Source organism: Microtus pennsylvanicus, chromosome 2, assembly GCF_037038515.1.
Source record: "Microtus pennsylvanicus isolate mMicPen1 chromosome 2, mMicPen1.hap1, whole genome shotgun sequence".
In the NCBI taxonomy this organism is placed as follows: Eukaryota; Metazoa; Chordata; class Mammalia; order Rodentia; family Cricetidae; genus Microtus; species Microtus pennsylvanicus.
Window position 1 is genome coordinate 86,051,955 of NC_134580.1, and position 21,713 is coordinate 86,073,667.

Below are 21,713 nucleotides of genomic sequence, written 5' to 3' on the forward strand. Positions count from 1 at the left end.
TGTCACCCAGACTAGCTCCAAACTCATGTATGATCCATCTATCTCAGCCTTCCAAATACTGACAAATCAATTTAGAGATTCCACAGCTACACTGGCTCTGTGTCAGCTTCCTTAATTAGCAAAAGGGAACACTGTTTTTGAAAAATGTAAGAAACTTAAGTTTTTTAATTTATAGTTGTTGTCTCATAAGTGATGAGAGTTTTGCAATTTTATAGTCTGCATTTTTGCTCTGTTAAACTATATTTCACCTGAAAGGGCATAAACAAATTGCATTATTATGCCTTCCACACATTATATTCAACAGAGAAATGAAATACCCAGCAAGTTACCCTACAATAAGTGTACAACTATCTTTCTTCAAGGCTAAAACCAGAGCCAACGTCTGTCACTTGCTAGACGGGCATTTTCTTGAATAGAAAAATTAATTGCACTGTTAAATAGAGGTACGGTGGCTTTATTGAACAAGTCTGAAGCCCATGGCCAGACCACAAGCTGTGTATGCATTAGTAATGACAGAAGACCGCATGAAAAAGAGCATCCTTGAAAGGCACACTAAACATGTTGTTTGGGTCTAGCAGTTCTCAACCTGGGGGTCAAAGGACCCTTTCACAGGGGTCACCTAAGACCATCGGCATATCATTTACATTTTACACTGCTCATTACAATTCATAACAGTAGCAATGAAATAATTTTGCGGTTGGAGGTCAGCACTTCATGAGTAACTATTAAAGGATCGCAGTACGAGGAAGGCTGAGGCACTGGAATAAGCAAAAATTGTGCTCAATCCTTTGTAAGTTGACACTAAGTCTTTCTCACTTACTATCATCTACCTTCCCTGTAAAGGTCGGTATGGCCCTGTAACTAAGAACCCCCTGTTCTCCTGACATTTCTAAGTCTTTCGGGCAAATTCTTCAACTTCCTCGCAGCCACAGCCACGTTTATGCAGCATATTCCCAGGCCACAGTCAACTTCTTATGTCCAGTTTTATCTTTTAGACTTCTTCACTGTCGGTGAATGTGAACAAATACAACATTGAGCAGTCAACTTATGACTTTGAAGAATGGCCCTTGCACTTTTGACAATATAATCTAAAATAATTATTGGCCTGCCCTGCCTCTCAGAAATGATTCCCTGAGCACTTTTAATAATGTATGAGGATATGCACAAGTGACACCTTCTAATGTAAAAGTCGTAGTCTAATGGTGTCTTTTAAAAATAACTTTAATTTGAGTCAGTAAGTCTTATCACGCTGTTATTTAAATGATCTGCCTTAAATAGACTGACTTTAGTATACCTACTGAAAAATCGTGAAGAAAACATGTCTAAAAACAAACAAACAATCAAAAAAACCCTGCTGTTGCTTAGAATACTGCATGAACAATTCCCATCTGCAAATGGTTATTTATTGCTTAGTTATTTTTAGATTTTTTTTGGATGCATCTCTCACAGTAGCCTCTGGGCACACTTTCAGGGTTTAATAATCAGCTTTCCCAGTAGAGATTACACACAACATTGAAGACAACATAAACACAGGATGCATCTACATACGTCAGTGGAAAATCATGCACAAATAAACAGGTGTACCTTTCATCCAGATGTGAATAACCCATGGGGTGACGGAACAGTCCCTTAAAGTGAAAGAATGTGCGTTCTCATCAGTAATCAAGGGCCCACTTCTTCATGCAGGGCAGATGGTTTATTTCTGGGCTATGCCTTGTGTCTATAACTTCAATGAGGCTGCAATGTTTATGCTCTGAACTGGAATTATTAGCTGTGGAAGCAATTTAAACACAGAAAGTGTGGCAAAATTTCAGTGTAAGATAGTAAACTCCATACCAGTGTGGAGTGTGTAAACACTTTCAAGTATGCTGAGTATTACCCTCTGGGGATGCAAAGCTCACATCTTTCAAGTTGTTTTTGATTGATGGTTGTTTGTTCTGTGGCATGTTCTTATTATGCAACCCAGGTTGTCTTTAATCTCATGGTGCTCTTCCTGCCTTCTCCTCCTCCATGCTTGAATTACATGTATCTACCACCATCACTACTTTCTCTATGTAGCTGTGATAAAACACTGAGCAAAACAAACAAGAAAGGACAGGATTTATTCATCCTGCAGGTTTCAGTTCATCACTGAGAGAAGTGAACATGGGAACACAAGGCAGGAACCTGAAGACAGTGGAGGGATGCTGCTTACTGGATCTCTCTCTCTCTCTCTGGTTTTCTCAGGCACATTTTTTATATAGCCAGGTCAATCTTCTTAGGGATGACACTGTCAACAGTGGGATGGGCTATCATACATCAATTAGCAATTAAGAAAATGCATCAGGAGGCTGGAGAGCAGGTCCAGAGGTTAAGAACACTGGCTTCTCATGTAGAGGACCCAGGTTCAAGTCCTAGCACCAACATGGCACCTCACAACTATCTGTAACTTCACTCTAGGGGATCTGGCTCCCTTACACAGACATACCTGTAGGAAAAACACCAATACAAATAAATTAATAATAAATAAATAATTTTTAAAAAGAAAATGCATCAGGCTAGCCCAACGTAGGCAATTCCTCAATTGAGGTCCATTTTCCCAAGGGATTTTACTTGGTAGCTGATTGCCACCAGGCCTGTCTCAAGATCGTGAAAGAATAAGACATTCTATTGCCAAAATTAATGTACTGGATTCGGGATAGTCTCTCATATTGGTTAATTGTAATTTTCAATTTAATTGGATTTAGAATCAGTATGGAAAAATACCTCTGGGTATGTCTTTGAGTTTTAAATGAATGTGGATAGCACCATTCCATGTGTTGGGATCCTGGACTGAATAAAAGGAGAAAGTGAGCTGAGTCTTCCTGTCCATCCCTCTAACTTTTGATTGAGGGTATAATGTATCACTTCCCGTGTGGTTCTGCCTCCATGTCTTTCTTAAATGGTGGACTTCATCCTCACACTGTGAGCCAAAAGAAACTCTTCTATCCTTGTGTTACTTTGGTAAGATATCAATCAAAGCAAGGAGAAAATTAACTAGAATATTTCTGTTGAGAAAAATCTCATCTCATCTATATCACCAAGTGAGGGACTCTTTCAAAAGTATAGGTGACTTGACAACTTTAATCTGTAGTCTGTGGTTTGAGTTACCTAGCACAAAAAGTTCCTAATTAGATTCTCCTCTTTGAGTAGACTGTTCAACGGTCATGTAACAAGAGGCTAAATCAGCTATAAAGGACTACATGTACAGAGATAATGAAAGGCACAGATTCAGTGGAAGGGAAAGAGGATGGCCAGGAAGAGAAAGAGAAACAAGAAGAAACAGAGTAAGGGAGAAGAGAAAGAAAGTGGGATATGGGAAGGAGAAAAAGAGAGAGAGGGGGTTCTCTCCCTAATAGCTTATTGTTGATTTTCCTGAATCTTGGTCTTCAGCTCTTTTCTGAACTAATGAAAGATCCGTCTCTGCCTCCATCATTGCAGAGTTAGTTTGAACTGCATTATTTATTCACTTCTAGAAGAACCCTTAATGAAACAGAAGTTGTAATTGAACATAAAATAGTCCACCATATTACGGACAAGGATTAATTACCTCATTTATCAACTGAGATACCTATAACTGTCAGTCTTGACCAACTCTTATAAAGTATACCAGGGCTTAGATGTGGGTCAATGGGTTCTTTCTTCTCTAGGGCTTTCCTTCTAATCTCTTGGTCTTTCCCATGTAGTTAAAATAATGACATCCAGTTATGATAGCACATGGCAGTAAGATTTGCTGAATGAGGCAGAGACAGAAGGATTATGAGTTCAAGGCCAGTCTGAGCTACACATTTTATAGAGCTCCAATAGCTCAATTTTGGTTAGCACTGACACTTACAGGTGTTACCATCAGACTAATGACAAAGCCTGGAATTAGTGACTGAGGAAAGGAAAAAGACAGATGCATTTTGGGGATGTGCATTATCATATAACGCTTAGGACTGTCGTACACTATTGCCACATGTTCGCAGGCCTTTGCTATCTAACAACCAGCTCTTACCCTGACTAACAAACAGTTTTTATCAGCTTCCTTGTCATGTAGTCATCATCTTAGATGCCACGTTAAGTAAGCTGCCTTTAATTTCCCTTCTACATGTGTAGCCCCACTCCTGGTCACTTGCTTTTCTACATGGTTTCCATCATAACACCTTTTACTGTCTGAAGTTATCTTGCATATATCTGCCTAAAGACTTACCCTTCATTTATATTACTGCTCAGTACTTAAACGGATAAAATATATGCAGCCGATGAATATAAAAATTTTGATAATTGAATGAATGAACATTCCTAATACTCAAACTAATCTTGTATTTAGCCACCTTACCAAGAAAGTGTTCCAGAGTTCCAAATTTATTTTGGATGAATCTTAGCCTGTGGAGATTAATTAAATTTGGGGGCCCTGTTACGAACTGGTAGGTTGATCACAAACCTTTCTCTCAATTTCTTTAAAGAGCGTCTGTACAAAAAAAAATCTTCTAGTGAGTTTATTGCTGAGTTTAATATGCCACAGCAAAACTCCATTCTTTTTTTTTTTTTTTTTTGGTTCTCAGGTGGCTTTCATCTTGTGTATTCACATGATTTTTCTTAGTGTGTCTCCTGAAGTAGTTTCCTTCTAAAGAGAACTCTTCCACCATGTAGGCTATACCCATATGATCACATCCAACTCTAACACCCTGTAATAACCTCATATGTGAGGACCATTATCTTGGCAGCCCAAGCTTCTGCATAAGGATTTAGGAGAAAGGAGGATCTAGGCAGTCTGTGCCAGACAGTCATTGCCTTCAAATGCTGTACCTCCTAAACATGCTGCACCATTGATCTTCTAGAATCTTCTCATATGTTTTCTGATAGGACCCGCACTCATGATCTTGTGGAACAGGACTGAGGTGATGTTTTCCTAATATTACAAATGAGGAAACTGAGGCTCATGACATCAAAAGACCAGAGAAACCATTGTGCAGTCCAACTCTCGCCTTTAGTTCAGCCCATCAAGCTGTCCAGAAGTATTGCTTTGGTTTTCCATTTAATTTTTCCCTAGTATCACTGTAAGTCATTGGAATTTCACTGTAAGTTTAGAAACATACCCCAAGCTCAAGTGTACATATGGATTCAGAGAGGAGCTTTTTTCTATAAACCATGCAGGTGGGCCCAAGCTTTTGATGTCAAAAAGCAATCCAATGTTGTCATCTACAAAGCCATGCTAGAAAACCTGGAAATAAGTTACAAAAAAAGAGAAATAAAGTAATACAGAAAGAAAAAAAAAGAAAAACAATCACCAAAGTCTCATACTTTATTTAAGTTTACTGTATTGTATTATGTCTGATCCACACCTCTCGTTGGCCGCATACAGCTCATCAGCTGTGTTAGGACACACCTAAGAGTAACTGAACAGTATGTGACCCACATGTGACCCTTGGCAAAGTCAGCCTATGTTCTCTGTACTTTTTTAGAACTGGGTTTGTGAGTTTATGAGGCAGTATAAGAAATAACTGGTGTGGCTTCTTGTGTGTATCAAAGCTGATGAGGAATCATTGCTCTCTGCTGCTGGGAATAATCTTTTTCCACCCTGGGAAGATTTGCCTGTGCCAAGGTGCCTTCTGATTGGTTTACTAAAGATCTGAATGGCCAAAAACTGGACAGGAAGAAGTTAGGCAGGACTTCTGAGCAGAGAGAATAGGCGAGAGAGATGCCAGAGGACTCAGAGAGGAAACAGGAGGGGCAAGATGGAAGAGACGTAAAATGTCATGAGACACAACCTAGATTAATGTTATTGGGTTAATTGAAGTTATAAGAGCTAGCAGGGCAAGCCTAAGCTGTAGGCTGAGCTTTTATAATGAACAATAAGTCTCCCTGTCATTTTTGTGAGCTGGTGGTCCTGTACATATCTGTTTACACTCTGCAGTCAAGGCCAAGAAGCTGCAGGCTAGCCTCCGCATCACAGTCGGTTTCAACCCTGTTTGCTTTTAGTTTTTCCTTTAAAATATATCTGTTGACCAACTCTCACAACTGTGTTTCTGCCTTGAACCAAAAGCATAAAAAGTAAATGTTGATTGCATTCATTATAAGCTTTTATTTATTAGGTTTTGTTTGTCTGTCTGTGTCTGTGTGTGTGAGTGTGTGTCATGTGTGTGCAGGTGCTTATAGAGACCAGGAGGGCCACTGGATGACACCTGCAGCTGGAGGTACAGGTGGTTGTGAGCCACAGAACGTAAGTGTTGGTAACCAAGCTTGGGGCTTCTGGAAGAGCAGGCAGTCATCTTAATTGCTGAGCTATCTCTTCATCTCACAAATGTTTTATTTATTTGCTATTCTTTGTATGTCTCTGTGTGCCTGTGTGTGTGAGTACAGGGACCTGCAGAGGCCAGAAGAGGGCATCTGATTCTGTAGCTGGAGTTACAACTTATTGTGAGATGCTGAACATGGATGCTAAGAAGTGGATATGGGTCCTCAAAAGAGTAGTAAGTGTTCTTGCTGTGCGGTCGTGGTGCACGCCTTTAATCCCAGCACTCAGGAGGCAGAGGCAGGCAAATCTCTGTGAGTTTGAGGCCAGCCTGGTCTACAAGAGCTAGCTCCAGGATTGAATCCAAAGCTACAGAGAAACCATGTCTCAAAAAACAAAAAAGAGTAGTAATTGCTAATAACCATAGAGACATCTCACAAGCCTAACAGTTAGATTTTCTTTTATTTTATGAGTATGAACCTTTCACCTGTATTTATGTGCACCATATATACCATATGGGTGACAGGTGCTCACAGGGGCTAGAAAATGGTATCGGATCCTCACAAATGCTCTGAGTCAACATGTAGGTTCTGGGAATTGCACTTTAGTCCTCTATAAGAACATCAGGTACTGTTGTCCTCTGAGCCATCTCTCCAAACCTGGTTAGATATTTTACCTGATCTTTACCCAGTAGCACTATCTTCCTTCTGTCTTTATTACAGCATCTTTCTAATGGTAATGGGTCTTGTTTTGCAAACACATCCTGGACAAGGTGTTGCTAATGTGTCCAAGTCGGAAGGAAAGTAGGCCTTCTGAAGGAGCAACAGTCAAGGAGGTGTTGGTGCCCACAGCCGGGAAGCAACACATGGACATTCTTAGGCTATAGGACAGTGATGTCCTATAGGAACTGGTGATGCTGTCCTCCGAGGCCGAATGTCAGCTAACATCCAAACAGGGGCAGTAGGGAAAGTCCAAGTTTTAACAGAAGGAGGCCCAGCCTAATAGCAGTGACCATGTTTAAAGGATCCACAAGAGAGTTTGGGATTTATTTTTCACCTGTACATACTGTATTCTAGGATTGTAAAGATTTAAAAGGCCCACATGTGGGTGTCTGGGAAAAACTCTATGATGTAAATTATGTGTATCTGACCCAGAAGGCATGGTGATATCTGTGTCCGTAAAACTGGAACAACATTCCCTACCTCTTGCCTGAATCCATCCCTGACACAAGTGTGTTTCTGGTTGGAACATGACAATTAAACCATGGCCAAGTGGTTTTTTTTCTCTCCACCAACATCTGCTTCATCTTCAGCAAGTCCCAATACTGCCCTATTTCCTAATCACATAAAAAGAAAACAGAACGAGGAGATAAAAGGATGATTTCATTTTATTCTTTGATAGTGTCTTTTGCAGAGTAGACTTCAATTGCAATGGTGCATAACTGCTAATGTGGCTGGCATTGGAGACTGAGCACTTTAATTCATTGGGCTATCTTCTGAATAGCTTACAATTAGAAATCCAGGTCTGCTTTGATTTGAAGTTCTGCCTGTTTCATTTCATCTACTTGACCTCTAAGCTATATTCATAGGAGTAGGAGAGAGGTGTTGTCATAGCCAGAAGATTCTGTAAGTCTGTAAATTATATTTGGTCAACCATGAAGTTCCTAACTTGGTTTGGAGGAAGGATATGCACTCTACATGTATGGCCTGCATGTGGAGTTAGAGAGGGTTGGGAATCCCATCCTGCAATGTTTTCTCCTAGACTTTAGTGTGGTATAGTGTGGTGGTTTGAATAAGAATGCCCCATAGAAGATCATATGTTTGGATAGTTTATATCCAGTTGGTGGTACTGTTTGGCAAGAGTTAGGAGGTGTGACTTTGCTGGAGGAGGTGGAGTTCGAGGTTTTCAAAGCCCACAGCATTCTCAGTTACCTGTGTCTGGCTTGGAATTGTGAAGCAGATGTAAGTTCTTGGTTATTGCTTCTGCACCTGCTTGTCTGCTGCCACGCTCTGTGCCCTTGATGGTCATAGACTCACCATCTGCAACTTCAAGCCCCAGTAAACTCTTTCTTTTACAAGTTGCCTTGGTTATGTAGTCTCTTTATAGCAATAGAACAGTAACTAAGACCACACCAATTTCGTGATTTCACCACTGTATCTAAAAATACTTTGGAGAAGTAACTCATTTCTCATTCCATGCTGTATCCTCTGCTGATGTTTATTTTCTCATTCACCATTCCTCTCTGTTGAGCCTTTGGCATGGACGCACTTCTGCCCAAGAATCTTTCCCTGTAACTTGCACTGGACATCCATTCTCCCTGTCTCTTGAGTGACTTCTGTTAGAGCTTTACTATGTAGGGCAATTCTTTTCTCTTCCCTATGGAATACCAGTTCCCACCCAGGGTGTGTGCTAATATCTTCCTCTCTATGCTGCTGGGCAGGCGCTGTGAGAACGTCACTGAGTTGAGTGGTCCCTCTTTCTCTACTATGGTCTGAATGCCTGTGCCCATCCCAGATTCTAAAGTTGGGATTCTAATCCCTGATGGAAAGGTAACAGAATGTGTCTGTTCCATTATTCCAGAAAATCCCTTGAGAATGCTATTAGTGCCCTTATAAAAGAAGCCCTGTAGAGCTAATCTACCATATTTACTATGTGGGGACTTAGCTAGAAGAAGCCTTTGTGAATCCAGAGATGGGTATTTGACAAATAAAGATATTGTCAACATCATGCTCTTGGGTTTCTTAATCTGAAGTATTCTGAAAAATTTCTGTTGTTAGTAAGTCACCTAGTCTATGGCATTTTGCTACAAAAACTTAAATGGACTGTAGTCAGAGATAAATATGCCTTTCTGAATTCTTAAGACCTGAGTAGCAGATACATAAAATACAATAGAATGGGAACTGAGGGTGAGGAGTCATTGTAAAACCCAATTATAAATAACATCTAGCGGAGTGGCTCGCTGGGATTGAGAATAGCGGGCTGCCCAGAGGATCTTCCCCTAGGAATCTGGAGGGGGTGGCATGGAATCATGGTTCTTTGCATCTTTTCAGAACTTTAAAATTGGAGCTCTGAGGATCTCAAATTAGAAGGAATAAAGTAGCCATCTCCAGTTTGTGTTTTCCCAGCATACCTAGTGAACTTCCTTCAGTGATGGAAAGTTCTTTCCTGGTCCACAGCATGAGACAGATATAGTGTCCATTTTCAAAGATACAGCACCTGTTCTAAGCAAGTGTCACAGGCTTGGTGAAGAGGGGGTGGGGGTAGATTGAACATGGCTATACACTTGGGATGGGGACACACTAGTCAAGGAGAACAGAAGAACATTTGTGCCACAAATGGGAGACTTCAAAGCCAAGGAGGTGGCGGTGTGGAGGTGGGGAAGCTTCTAAGGTTTTGACTAGGTGATGATTAAGAAAGGCAAGAAAACCTTTCTAATAAAAGAGAGAGAGAGTTTTAAGACTTAGTCAAAATAGAGATTGTCAGCCACAGAAAGTAAAATAAAATAAAAATCATTCTGCTCACCATGTGAGGTTCTAAAAAGTCCCTAAGAGTACAAGGGAGAGAAATGCAATACTTATTTTATGAAAAAAATATTAAGTGGGCAAAGTGGAGTATAAATCTGTGTATGTCTGGGTATGCATATGATGGGTGTGTGTGTGTGTGTGTGTGTGACTGTGTCTGCTGGAATGAGGAGGCATAAAGGGTAGTAAGTATGTGTGCAAGCAAATGTCTGCGTGTGTGTGCTGGAATGGGGGTGGGAGGCCGAGAGAGGGCCTGTTCCTTCCAGATAGTCTCATCCTAACCCCAACAGTTCCCCCTGCTCGTGCTCCCTACCTCAGTACCAGGAGTCGGTATATTCTCTATAGTACCCATTCTAACTCTCACTGGTCTTTCGACTCTCTCTTCCTTGGAAGTACTTGCTTGTTTCCTTTAGGTTGGATGCTGTGAGGCTCTTTGCACACCAGAGCCAGCATTTTGACACCCGCATCATAGCATGAATTGTCTGGCTTCAGCACCAGCCTGTGTATCCATGACACCTATTAGCTCACACACTTATGTGGGCATAGACTGTGCGACATGGCTGTCACTGAGTACAGGCTCTGCCCACACAAATAAGGCCTTGTTCTGCTACTATATCATATGTTAGACAACTTTAGCCAAGTTATATAACCCACGTCAGCCTCCATTTCCTTATGCAATATGACATAATAGTACCTGTCATACAGGTTGTGTAGTCGTGCAGCTGAAACAAGACAATGGCCATGCAGAGAACTTAGAACATCGTCAGCGTTGGGCCGGTCACTCAATGACTATTATATGTTGTGGTCAAGTATTCAATAGTTATTCATTCTATATTCCAAATAAATATCTTCATGAGAGTGGCTTTTATTCAGCTGTGCTGTTGCTATGATTTAGTAGTTGCTCTTCCTGATACCTAAGAAATAAAGATGTTTATAAAGATTTCAAGCATTTAAATGTTTAAAACTCTCTGGTCCATAATAAGAATAAAATAGCCAATGACATATACAGAAACATAGTTCACAAAATTTCCATGTGATCCAATTAGAACATCGAAGATTCAATAGAACTTTCATCTTTAGTACGTTATTCAGTTTCATCTTTCAAGTCCCTGGAAGCATTCCTTGGCTGCAGTGGATTGATCTCATAAATAGCTTTTGGAAACGGGTCCCATGGTCTTATATTGTATGCCCTCAGCCCTGATTCTATCATCCCAAGAAATGTCCTGCTGATGGTCCAATACTAAGTTAGTCATCTGTTTCTGGCACCTGCGAGACTGCACAGTGACCTAGCTTATTTTGGAAGTAAGTATGATTGCTTTCGGTTTTGGAGACATGAGCTCTTCTGTTTGCTAGAATGAGCTCCAATATGGAATGACTTGGAGCATCCAGGGTGGGGGTGGAGGGTGTTCCAGGAAAATTTATTCTTGCTAAAATCTCAAGGGGCAGTGACTCAAAGACGTTAAGGGAACCAGACCCCAGACCAGGTTTTCATTTGTTTGGTTTTCCCTCTCAGTAATTCCAATTCAGGACCCCCAACTTCAATTATTTAAAAAAACTAAACAAGCAGAACCGCCTTCCAGGTGCCTTTCCCTGTGTCAGCAGCGGCTAGGTAAGTGCAGTACACACAGCAGATCTATAATTCAGCTCAGGAATATTTCCCTTAATAATTAATTGTGAATTACAAAAGAAGGAAGCCCAATAGGGCCCACGAACAAAGCTGCTTGCAAGTATGGCATCCCAGGTGTCAACCAAACAACCCAGGTCGGATCTGCTCCAGTAGTTGGAACTGTGTACCACAGTGCTTGCTAGATCCATCAGGGTTGTTGGGGAAGACACAGGAGACCTGAAGCTGACCTGGATCTCTCCCCTCCCCTCTCCTCCCCTTTCCTCCTCTCTCCTCCCCTTCCCTTCCCTCTCCTCCCCTCTCCTCTCCCTCTCCTCTCCTCTCCCTCTCCTCCCTTCCTTCTCCTACTCTCCTCTCCTCCCTCCCCTCCTCTCCGTTCCCCTCTCCTCCTCCTCCATCTTCTTCCTCTCTCTCTCTCTCTCTCTCTCTCTCTCTCTCTCTCTCTCTCTCTCTCTCTCTCTCTCTCTCTCTCTCTCTCTCTCTCTCTTCTGTGGATTATTTAAAATTGCACATCCACATCTATGTACCAGAAAGGGTTCACAAACCGCCAATGAAACCACCTAAAGTTCCTTTGGGGTGTGGTTGCCTTTCTTAGAACACTCTTTCCTGGCTGGGGGTATGGTAGTGTGGAATATTTATGTTAAAAAGTAGGTGGGTGGCAGTAAAGATAGGGGCAGGAATACAAAGTCTCCCCAAGGCCCCACATGGTGCCTCAGGTTACATAGCAGGTATTTTTCGCAGCAACAGTTTCAGAGAGGGCTCACCTCAGCCTTCCAAAGCCTCCAGCCTAGGCCATTTTGCTCAAAACACTCCAACTGCGGTCCTGTTGAGACTTATGCCCCTGGTGCACAGTAAGCTTCACCCTGGGTCACTCTCTAGATTCGAGCACTCTCTCTAACACATGGTCTAATACACAGGTAAAGTTGGTCTTTCTGGGAGCCTGGGAGGTCGAACTTAGGAGCTGGCTGCAGACTCGGTTGTTCTAGGAAGACTGCTACTATTGCTGGGATGTACTCACAGGGGAAACAAGGAATCCTGGACCTACAATCTCCCCAGAGATGCACCTGAGCCCTTCTCCTGCACGTTTTGGGAGCAAACAGGAATGGTGCCAGGGGATATAAAGAAAGATCAGGGTAGGGAGCGAAGCCGCCTCAAGCTATTCACCCAGTTTTTGGACTGCATCTCCCGTCAAAGTCCCTCTCCCAGCCTCTCTAGTGGCACCTGTGCTGCGGTCCTGGACTTCTGTTCCAGCTCCTGCGGGACACATCTGTCTCCGGGATTTGCTCCTCGCTTGGGGGTGATAGTCAAGTGCTCCTGGGACTGTTTCCAGAAGCGAAGCAGTCGTGGGGGCTGGGCCGACGGGTGGGGTCGCAGCGTCGTGACTGTGCCCGCCCAGCCACGCGGGGAGGCGCCCCGGGTGACAGCCCCAAAGGCCACACCCTCAGCCTGGCCTGGCCCCGCCCCCGCCCGTGCGCGCTGGCAGCCAGGGGAGGCGTGTGCTGCTCCTGCAGCCAGCTAGAGAGCGAGACTGGGATGGATACTGGAGAAGGAATCCAGGCTTAACAAGTGATCGCTGCTGTCTAGGATTTTGAGTCTTTTTCGGGGGAACCTTGACTTCCGTTCCCAGTCCAGGTCTGCTGTGCCGAACTCCAGAGAAGCCAGGAATCTCCGGGGTCTACCTTTGGGGCGTCCCTAATCCCCACCTCTGGGCTCCAGTAAGGAGGACTCTGTGACACCCCCCACCCCGGCCAAGGCGACAGAACTTGTTCCGTGGATATTTGGAAGCCTCCACCTGACAAATCCGAGTGATTTCTTGTACTGCGCCCCCACCCCCCACGATTCTGCCCCTCCTCCAGCTGTTGCAGCTTGAGGGGAGAAAACAAATCACCGGAATTTTTTTTCTCTGTTTTTATTTTTCTCACTTGCTGGGAACGGTAAGTATGATACCTTTCTTATCTTTTCCCCACCCTACTCTTTTGGCTGTTGAGAAACTGTGGACATTTGAGGAATAAATAATATCGAGAATGTGACAGAAGGACATGAATGGAAGGCGGTTAAAAATAAACCAGGAGGTGGGAGAAGGGAGGTGCAGATGCAACGCGGCGCTCCAGGGGCAACCCAGGGGATGGGGCCAGTGCGCCCTGCTTAATATGCCTGAGCGGGAACCTGGGTCTGGAGGCCAGGGCGCAATTAAAGATGTCGTTCCCCAATGAGGTGGGGTTTAGATTCAGCATCGTTTTCGTTTTGTCTAATCCCAGCCTCACCGTTCCTCTCCTTTGCGAACAGCTGATGAGCGGGTCTGTATTGCTGACTCTCCCAACATTAGGATGGCATGTATTTTCAGTGTTTGAGCAGTCCACAGGGACTGGATAAATGGTGTGCGATGAAGTACGTGTTTCTTATGGTATTGGCTTTCCTGAATCTATCACCTTTTTAATTGTTAATTCTGTCTCCTTATTTCTGCCCTTCTCTCGGATTTGGTTCAGGTACCACCCTAACACAGTTGCAGAAATTAGCATCTAGAGAGGAAAACAGCCTTGCTGTTGTTGGATAAGAGAAGAGGATGCTTTGGCTGGTGTTTGGGAGCATAGAGACAGGAATAGGTGCCTTGCAAAATCCTCTTAGTTTAATGGTGTTTAGAAGAAAGGGGGAAAGCCCCTGCAAAGGTCTCTTGCATAAAGTATGCTTGATTATCCTAAGAAGGATACCTGGAGAAAGAGATTTTAAAACAGTTGCGTTTGTTGCAAAAATGGTTGGGTGTGTTTACCCATTTTTCGTTCCTTCATTTCCTTCCTTCATTCTTTCCTTCCTTTCTTCCTTTTCTTTTACTTTCTTCCCTCCTTCTCCCCCTTTCCCCATTCTCCTTCCTTCTCTTCCTCCCTTTCATCTTTCTCTCCTTCTTTCTGTCTCTCTAGGATAGTGAGGTAACTAGAAGCCAATGAAAAGAAACACAGTTTGCTTTTTGAATGTAGAAGAGTGAGTTAGGCAAACAGTAATTAACAAGCCTAGGTAAATAACGAATAGAGAAGCATTAGCTGTTAAGCAGAAAGAAGGCAGTTCCAGAGCTAGGGAAATGGGCAGTGTGCTGGAAGACCCTCCCTCCCATTCGAGATCTTTGAGGGGGTTGCTTGAGTAGGAGAGGCATCTGCACATTTGTAAATATATGGGCATGTCAGTTACTCAAGACTTACTCAAGTGATATCTATCTATGCAAACTGTTTGTAACTGTTGAGAAGTTGAACAAATTCTTGGGCTATTTAAACTGTGCCCATCTTATGGATGTTAGCTGACACGCCACAGTGAATGTAGCCCTAGAACAGTTTTATAAGTAAGGTCTTGGAGGCCTCCCCACTGTAAACACTTCTGAATGTAAGCTGGTGTGATGAATCAGGCGGAGGACAAGATGTCACCAGGGACACCTTCTGAGGTGTGTTTTCTGGATTTTTCTTTTTTTGGTCTAATCAAGGATGTGTGTGAGATGTGTGTGACAATCCCTGATTGTCATTTAAGTAATAGGACTGGCACCAGCAGTAAGGAGCAGCAGGTGCTTCAGGGGAGGCTCCTGGTAATGGCTTCAGAAAGCCATTGCTCTCTCACTGCCCAAGTGTTTCCAGTAATAGAAGCTAGAGGATGCCGTGAATTCTACCTGCTATCATCCTTTCTGATTCTTTGGGTCACTTTTTGTATTCTTAGAAGTCCTCTTGGAAGAAGCAAGAGGAGATTGGAGTTAGGGGCAAGATGTTTCTCGAGTCCTGACTGGGGAGATGAATTCAATCGACTTAGGAGAGCAAAGTAAGAAAAGAGGGACCGCAGGTGATAGCAGGGCAGGTTGCGGTCTGTCAACAATTGTGGGGTGAACTGGAGGGTGAGTGAACAGGATAAGAGTAAAAGGGGGTGAAGTGTGCTGTCCAAGGGCAACAGCCACATGTTTCAGAAGAGTACAGGGGGTGAACATGGATGGTTTTAAGGAAAGGGGATGGTTACTAAGAGATGTGGGAACTGAGATTTGCTTCTAGTCTGTGGGTGGTAGGGAGTGTTCAGGAAGCTGGAGTAGAGCGAAAAACAACAGGGGCATGTTTCATGGAATCAGAGAATGCCAGCTCCAGGGACTCATAGGCGTGAGTGTCGCAGTGCCTTGGATGTGCTCAAGTTCTGTCCTTACCCACTTCAGACAGTGGCATAGAATGTGAATTTAGGGAGTGGGTGGATAGGTGGCAACATAGTTTAATGCTGTGTTTTCCATAACCTTCAATTCGTTGTCATTCATCATGTGCAAGACAATATGCTATCCTGATAGCATCCATGGTCTCCATTGATCCTTACAAAGGTGGGGTGGAGGGGCAGGATTATGTTGTTTACACTTTATAGATGAGGTAATTGATGTTCATTCAAGTAGTCTGACTCTAAATAGAAGAAAACTGGTTTTCTTTTCAACTTTTTAAATCCCGAGTAAAGACAGAAAAAGAAAATGAAAGGGTGCTTAATTCAGCAACATTTAATAAGTGGAAAATTTAAAGAGAATTCCTTGAGATAAATGAATAATGGAAACAGCTGTAAAGCCACAGCGCTGCTGCTGTAGGATGAAGAGGATGCCAGTGAGACTGAATACCTGGCATTGGTGAAGGGGCAGAGGAAAGCAAGAACTTTGTGGATGGAAAAAGGACAGAAGCAAAATAAATGAGTTGACACACACTCTCACACACACCCTCATACACACACACACAATAGACCGAGCAGAACTGATAAGCAAAGAAGACACACACACACACTCATACACACACACATAATGGATCAAGAAGAACTGATAACCAAAGAAGACCACACACACACACACACACACACACACACACACACACACACACACACACATGACCGAGCAGAACTGATAATCAAAGAAGAAAGCAAGATGGATATTGAGGGGGAAAGATTTTTAGAGCAGCCTGCCCGGTGCTCTTGAAAAGTTATGGTCTCCTGGCGTGTGTCTCGTGGTTTGCCTGAGGACAAGAGAAGAAATTGTATGTGGGGTGAAGGGTTATTTGCTCGTGATGGTTTGATTCTTTTTATTTTTCTCCTGTGCTTGTTTCCCATCCTTCTTCAGGTGAAGTGCTTCTTCTGAATGAGTCTAGCCACAGGATGGTCTTCATTTCCTGATTTCTATGGAGACCTCAGAGTTGGGTTTGCCATTTCTGGAACCTCATCTTCCACCCTCCCAGCCTTCCAAGGTCTTTGCGTCTATCTACAACTGGGCATTGTCTGTGGGTCCATGAAGTCTTGATGATCATAGAGAGAGCCTGTGAAATCATCCTCACAGACTGAGCAGCAATGGTTGGACACATTGTAAGCCACATCTTAACATGGGTCAAGCCATCACTAGAAGGCAAGTGCTAAGACTAAAGACTTAATTTGCATTTTATTTAAATTGGATGGACTGGGCTTTGGACAATTTCCATGCAGAAAAATTGTATTTCATTTTTCTAGGCACAACTTCTGGCTGTCAGATACTTGCTGCCTTTGAGTCTTATAGCGTCATCACCAACCACATCCCAGACATTCTTCCAGATTTGAACATCTATCCCCAAACACGTAGGTGTTCGGGAGACCGCAACATTTCCTGACTTATGTTTGAGGAGCACTAGGCTGTTGTCTAGACTAGCCAAGCTCTGGAAAGCAACTGCCGAATCTCTGAGAAGAGGGAGCATGGGGTGTGCTGATTTAAAAACAGAAAATGCAAAGTTGGACTGAAAATATCCTAAGTCTTCCAGGCAATCTGCTTAAGGCTTCCAAACTTACCTTAATTTGGTAAGAAAATAAGCTGCCCTATTTTTCTTTCTTCTTCTCTTACAACTGGAACCAGCAATTTCCCAAAACCACCACCATGGAGGTTGCAATGGTGAGTGCAGAGAGCTCAGGGTGCAACAGTCATATGCCTTATGGTTATGCAGCCCAAGCCCGGGCCAGAGAGAGGGAGAGGCTTGCTCACTCCAGGGCGGCGGCGGCTGCTGCTGTGGCAGCTGCCACGGCTGCTGTCGAAGGCACTGGGGGTTCTGGCGGAGGCCCCCACCATCATCACCAGACGCGTGGGGCCTACTCCTCCCATGATCCTCAAGGTAGCCGAGGTAGTCGGAGGAGGAGGCATCAGCGAACCGAGAAGAAGAAACTCCACCATCGGCAGAGCAGTTTTCCTCATTGCTCAGATCTGATGCCCAGTGGCTCTGAGGAGAAGATCCTGAGAGAATTGAGCGAGGAAGAGGAAGACGAGGAGGAGGATGAGGAGGAGGAAGAGGAGGGAAGGTTTTACTATAGTGAGGATGACCATGGGGACGGGTGTTCATACACAGACCTGCTGCCTCAGGATGATGGGGGTGGTGGTGGCTACAGTTCAGTCCGCTACAGCGACTGCTGTGAACGTGTGGTGATAAATGTGTCCGGGCTACGATTTGAAACCCAGATGAAAACGTTGGCCCAGTTTCCAGAAACTCTGTTGGGAGACCCTGAGAAGAGGACTCAGTACTTCGACCCTTTGCGCAATGAGTATTTTTTTGATAGGAACCGGCCCAGCTTTGACGCCATTTTATATTATTACCAATCAGGAGGCCGCCTGAAGAGGCCAGTCAATGTCCCCTTTGATATCTTCACTGAGGAGGTGAAGTTCTACCAGTTGGGAGAGGAAGCCCTGCTCAAGTTCCGCGAGGACGAGGGCTTTGTGAGAGAAGAGGAGGACAGAGCTCTGCCCGAGAACGAATTTAAGAAACAGATTTGGCTTCTCTTTGAATATCCGGAGAGTTCTAGCCCTGCCAGGGGCATAGCCATTGTATCTGTCCTGGTCATCTTAATCTCGATCGTCATCTTTTGCCTGGAAACCTTGCCAGAGTTCAGGGATGACAGGGACCTCATCATGGCCCTGAGTGCAGGTGGGCATAGCAAGTTGTTGAATGACACATCGGCGCCCCACCTAGAGAACTCGGGGCACACAATATTCAACGACCCGTTCTTCATCGTGGAGACAGTGTGTATTGTGTGGTTTTCCTTTGAGTTTGTGGTCCGATGCTTTGCTTGCCCCAGCCAAGCTCTCTTCTTCAAAAACATCATGAACATCATTGATATTGTCTCCATTTTGCCTTACTTCATCACTCTGGGCACCGATCTGGCCCAGCAGCAAGGAGGTGGCAACGGCCAGCAGCAGCAGGCCATGTCCTTTGCCATCCTCAGGATCATCCGTCTGGTCCGAGTGTTCCGGATCTTCAAGCTCTCCAGACACTCCAAAGGCCTGCAGATCCTGGGCCACACCCTCAGAGCCAGCATGCGGGAACTGGGCCTTCTTATCTTTTTCCTCTTCATCGGGGTCATTCTCTTTTCCAGTGCTGTATATTTTGCAGAAGCCGATGAACCCACTACTCATTTCCAAAGCATACCGGATGCATTTTGGTGGGCTGTGGTCACCATGACAACTGTGGGCTATGGGGACATGAAGCCCATCACAGTGGGAGGAAAGATTGTGGGGTCCCTGTGTGCCATTGCGGGTGTCTTAACCATTGCTTTGCCTGTTCCAGTAATCGTGTCTAACTTCAACTACTTCTACCACAGAGAGACTGAAAATGAGGAACAGACCCAGTTGACACAGAATGCAGTCAGTTGCCCATATCTCCCTTCTAATTTGCTCAAGAAGTTCCGGAGCTCGACTTCTTCATCCCTGGGGGACAAGTCAGAGTATCTAGAGATGGAAGAAGGGGTCAAGGAATCCTTATGTGGAAGGGAAGAGAAGTGTCAGGAAAAGGGGGATGACAGCGAGACAGATAAAAACAATTGTTCTAACGCAAAGGCTGTGGAGACCGATGTGTGAGTCGTTTTCCCCACCTGGCACTGCCCCCATCTCCAAATATATTCATGCATAGAGAGTGCAGTTATGAAAATGAAATATGCAAATGATTGCACTGCATACAGTAGTACGCTGTTTAATGGTAATACACGGCATAATTGTGACTAAATTTGTATTGCATATCAAATAAATGATACATCTTGGAGAAGAGGGAGGCTTAAATAGAGTAGATCTATCTTTATATTTTTTAATAGAATGCAAGAATTTTGCACATAAGGGGAAAATGTTAATAGTAAAGATGGTCTTGAGGGGTGTGTGTGTGTGTGTGTGTATGTGTGTGTGCGTGTAAGAGCGTGTGTGCACATGAGTATGTAAGTAAATTGTCAACATGTTGGGAATTGTGCTGTGATGGAAAAGTTGGCATTCTGAAGTATTTACTATGTAAGAACTAATGAATTTGAGCAGTCTTTTATCAGTGTTTTAATAACATCTCCTATGTCTTTGGATTCTGTAGTTGTTTTTCTAGAAATTGTAAGAATTACTGTGTAGAAAAAAGAGAAAGTAAATTATTTAATAGAATATAGGTCACAATTTAATCTTGGATTTAATTAAAGTTTATTTTTAACTGGAAATTAACTTTTGAAAAGGCTGCAGGGGCCTTTAGAAATTGATTATATTTTATTATTAATTTTGGGGAGGTATAATAGCAAATGCCTAACATTCTGGAGGAAATGTAACAAATTCTGTTCACAGGTCATAAGACTGGATTTTTTGTTTCCTTTGCACTACTTTCTATGCTGAAGACTGAGAGAGACTTCGTACTGTGAATGTTTACTAATGTACCAGTCAGTTCAATGACAATCATTGGAGGAATGGTTTCTTAGTCTTTTTTTTAAATCATTCTTTTTCTTTTGTGAGACTAATAACCACACAGATAACAGCACATGATTCCTGTTTTAAAATTTGCATAACTGATCTACAAAGGAACTATATAGTAAAATTCAGCAGCTGAATCTTTTGAAATTGGTTTGCTACAATGTTGCTTCAGAAACCATACTATTTTAAATACTATTATGCCTTTTAAGTCCAGAATAATTTAACCAAAGTTATTGCATGCACAGAAAGAGTTCTTGAAGAAATAAGGCACCCAGCAGCTACAGCGCTTATGGCTTAAAGTCTTTTTTTTATTAAATATGCAAGAAAATACTAGATTTAAGTCCATTTTGTGTTTGTGTGTATGTGTGCTACTACAAAAAAAAAACCCCAAAAACACAAACTGTGGGGATTCACCTCAAATGCTATCGCACTCTACTAACATTGAGCTAGAGAGGAATGGTTCGAGAATATTTGCTTTCTTCATCGCCGTTGTAATCAATATCATGTTTCCCCAGGTGGTTTCTGAGGACTACGCTTCCATCTAACTTACAACCGGTATTCCTGAATTTGAGGTAGCACAAATTGATGAGCCTTATACCACTATATCACCATGAAATACATCTCAGATCATGTAACATAAACACATAAGAGGTCTTACTCTACTATATATATATATCCAAACAAAACAAAATAAAATATTCTTTACAAATGGTTGTCCCGAGAATTGTGGGAAAATCCCATGCCCACTATTTCAGCCCGTAACAAACTTCACAAATGTAAATAAAACCCAATAAACCAAAACCAAACAACAAAAGAAACATCCCACATGTAATTGGGACTTTTGGCCCAGAAAACTCACTGGATACATTCTACTTCTCCTTTAATGATATTTGAAGTGAGACGCATTCACATTCCAGCCAACCAATGCCTCTCTTCCTGTCTTCTCGCTACACTCATGGGAAAACACTTTGCTAGAATTCCATCTGGAGAAGGAAAGGCAGCAAGCAGCAGAGGTGACTGAAAGACACGGTGGCACCTTGTGATTAGAATTCCAGAAATGACATTCTGATTCAAATACATTGTTTTAGAGCAAAACGTAATGAATCTTTGACAGGCATGGCCATAATCTTTTTGCAAAAGTCACTTAGACATGTCTGTACCTCATTTTCTTTTTCAATGAGTAGAAAAACAGGTTAAATTACAGGATTTGGGAAAGCAAAGGAAAGCTTGAAAACTCTGAAATGTTGACTTTAATTCAGGTAAAGGGCATTCATTGAGCATTTTGTAGAAGTAAAGTAAGGCTTTGTCTGTGATAAGGAGGGAAGCGTTTTGTATTTCTTTCTTTTGCATCTCCTTTCTAAATGGGAAAAACTATATTAAGTTTATTTGATGATGTGAATTATATCGATAATCCTGAGACTTCATAAACTATACATAATTAAGAATTTCGGGGCTCCCTTTATCTCATAGAGGTTTTTTTTTTTTAGGGAACCCGATGTTCAGTCGTGTGCTTTGAAACCCAATATTAGATTATCATTCAAAATGTGTTTTCCTCCATGCAAGATGCATTTATCTTAGGGTGGTGGGATTAATTCTATCTCAAGAAGAAGACTTTGAGGTCCTTTGCCTTGACGGTGGGCA

The 21,713-nt window shown here is 42.9% G+C and overlaps 1 protein-coding gene across 1 annotated transcript; it reads left to right on the forward strand.

Annotated features, from left to right (window-relative positions):
- Positions 1-12,843: 12,843 nt before the first annotated feature.
- On the forward strand, positions 12,844-20,744 carry Kcna4 (potassium voltage-gated channel subfamily A member 4). Its single transcript, XM_075961673.1, has 2 exons — positions 12,844-13,314; positions 16,479-20,744. The coding sequence occupies exon 2, from the start codon at positions 17,256-17,258 to the stop codon at positions 19,218-19,220; it is 1,965 nt and encodes a 654-aa protein (XP_075817788.1). The 5' UTR covers positions 12,844-13,314; positions 16,479-17,255; the 3' UTR covers positions 19,221-20,744.
- The last annotated feature ends 969 nt before the right edge of the window (positions 20,745-21,713 follow it).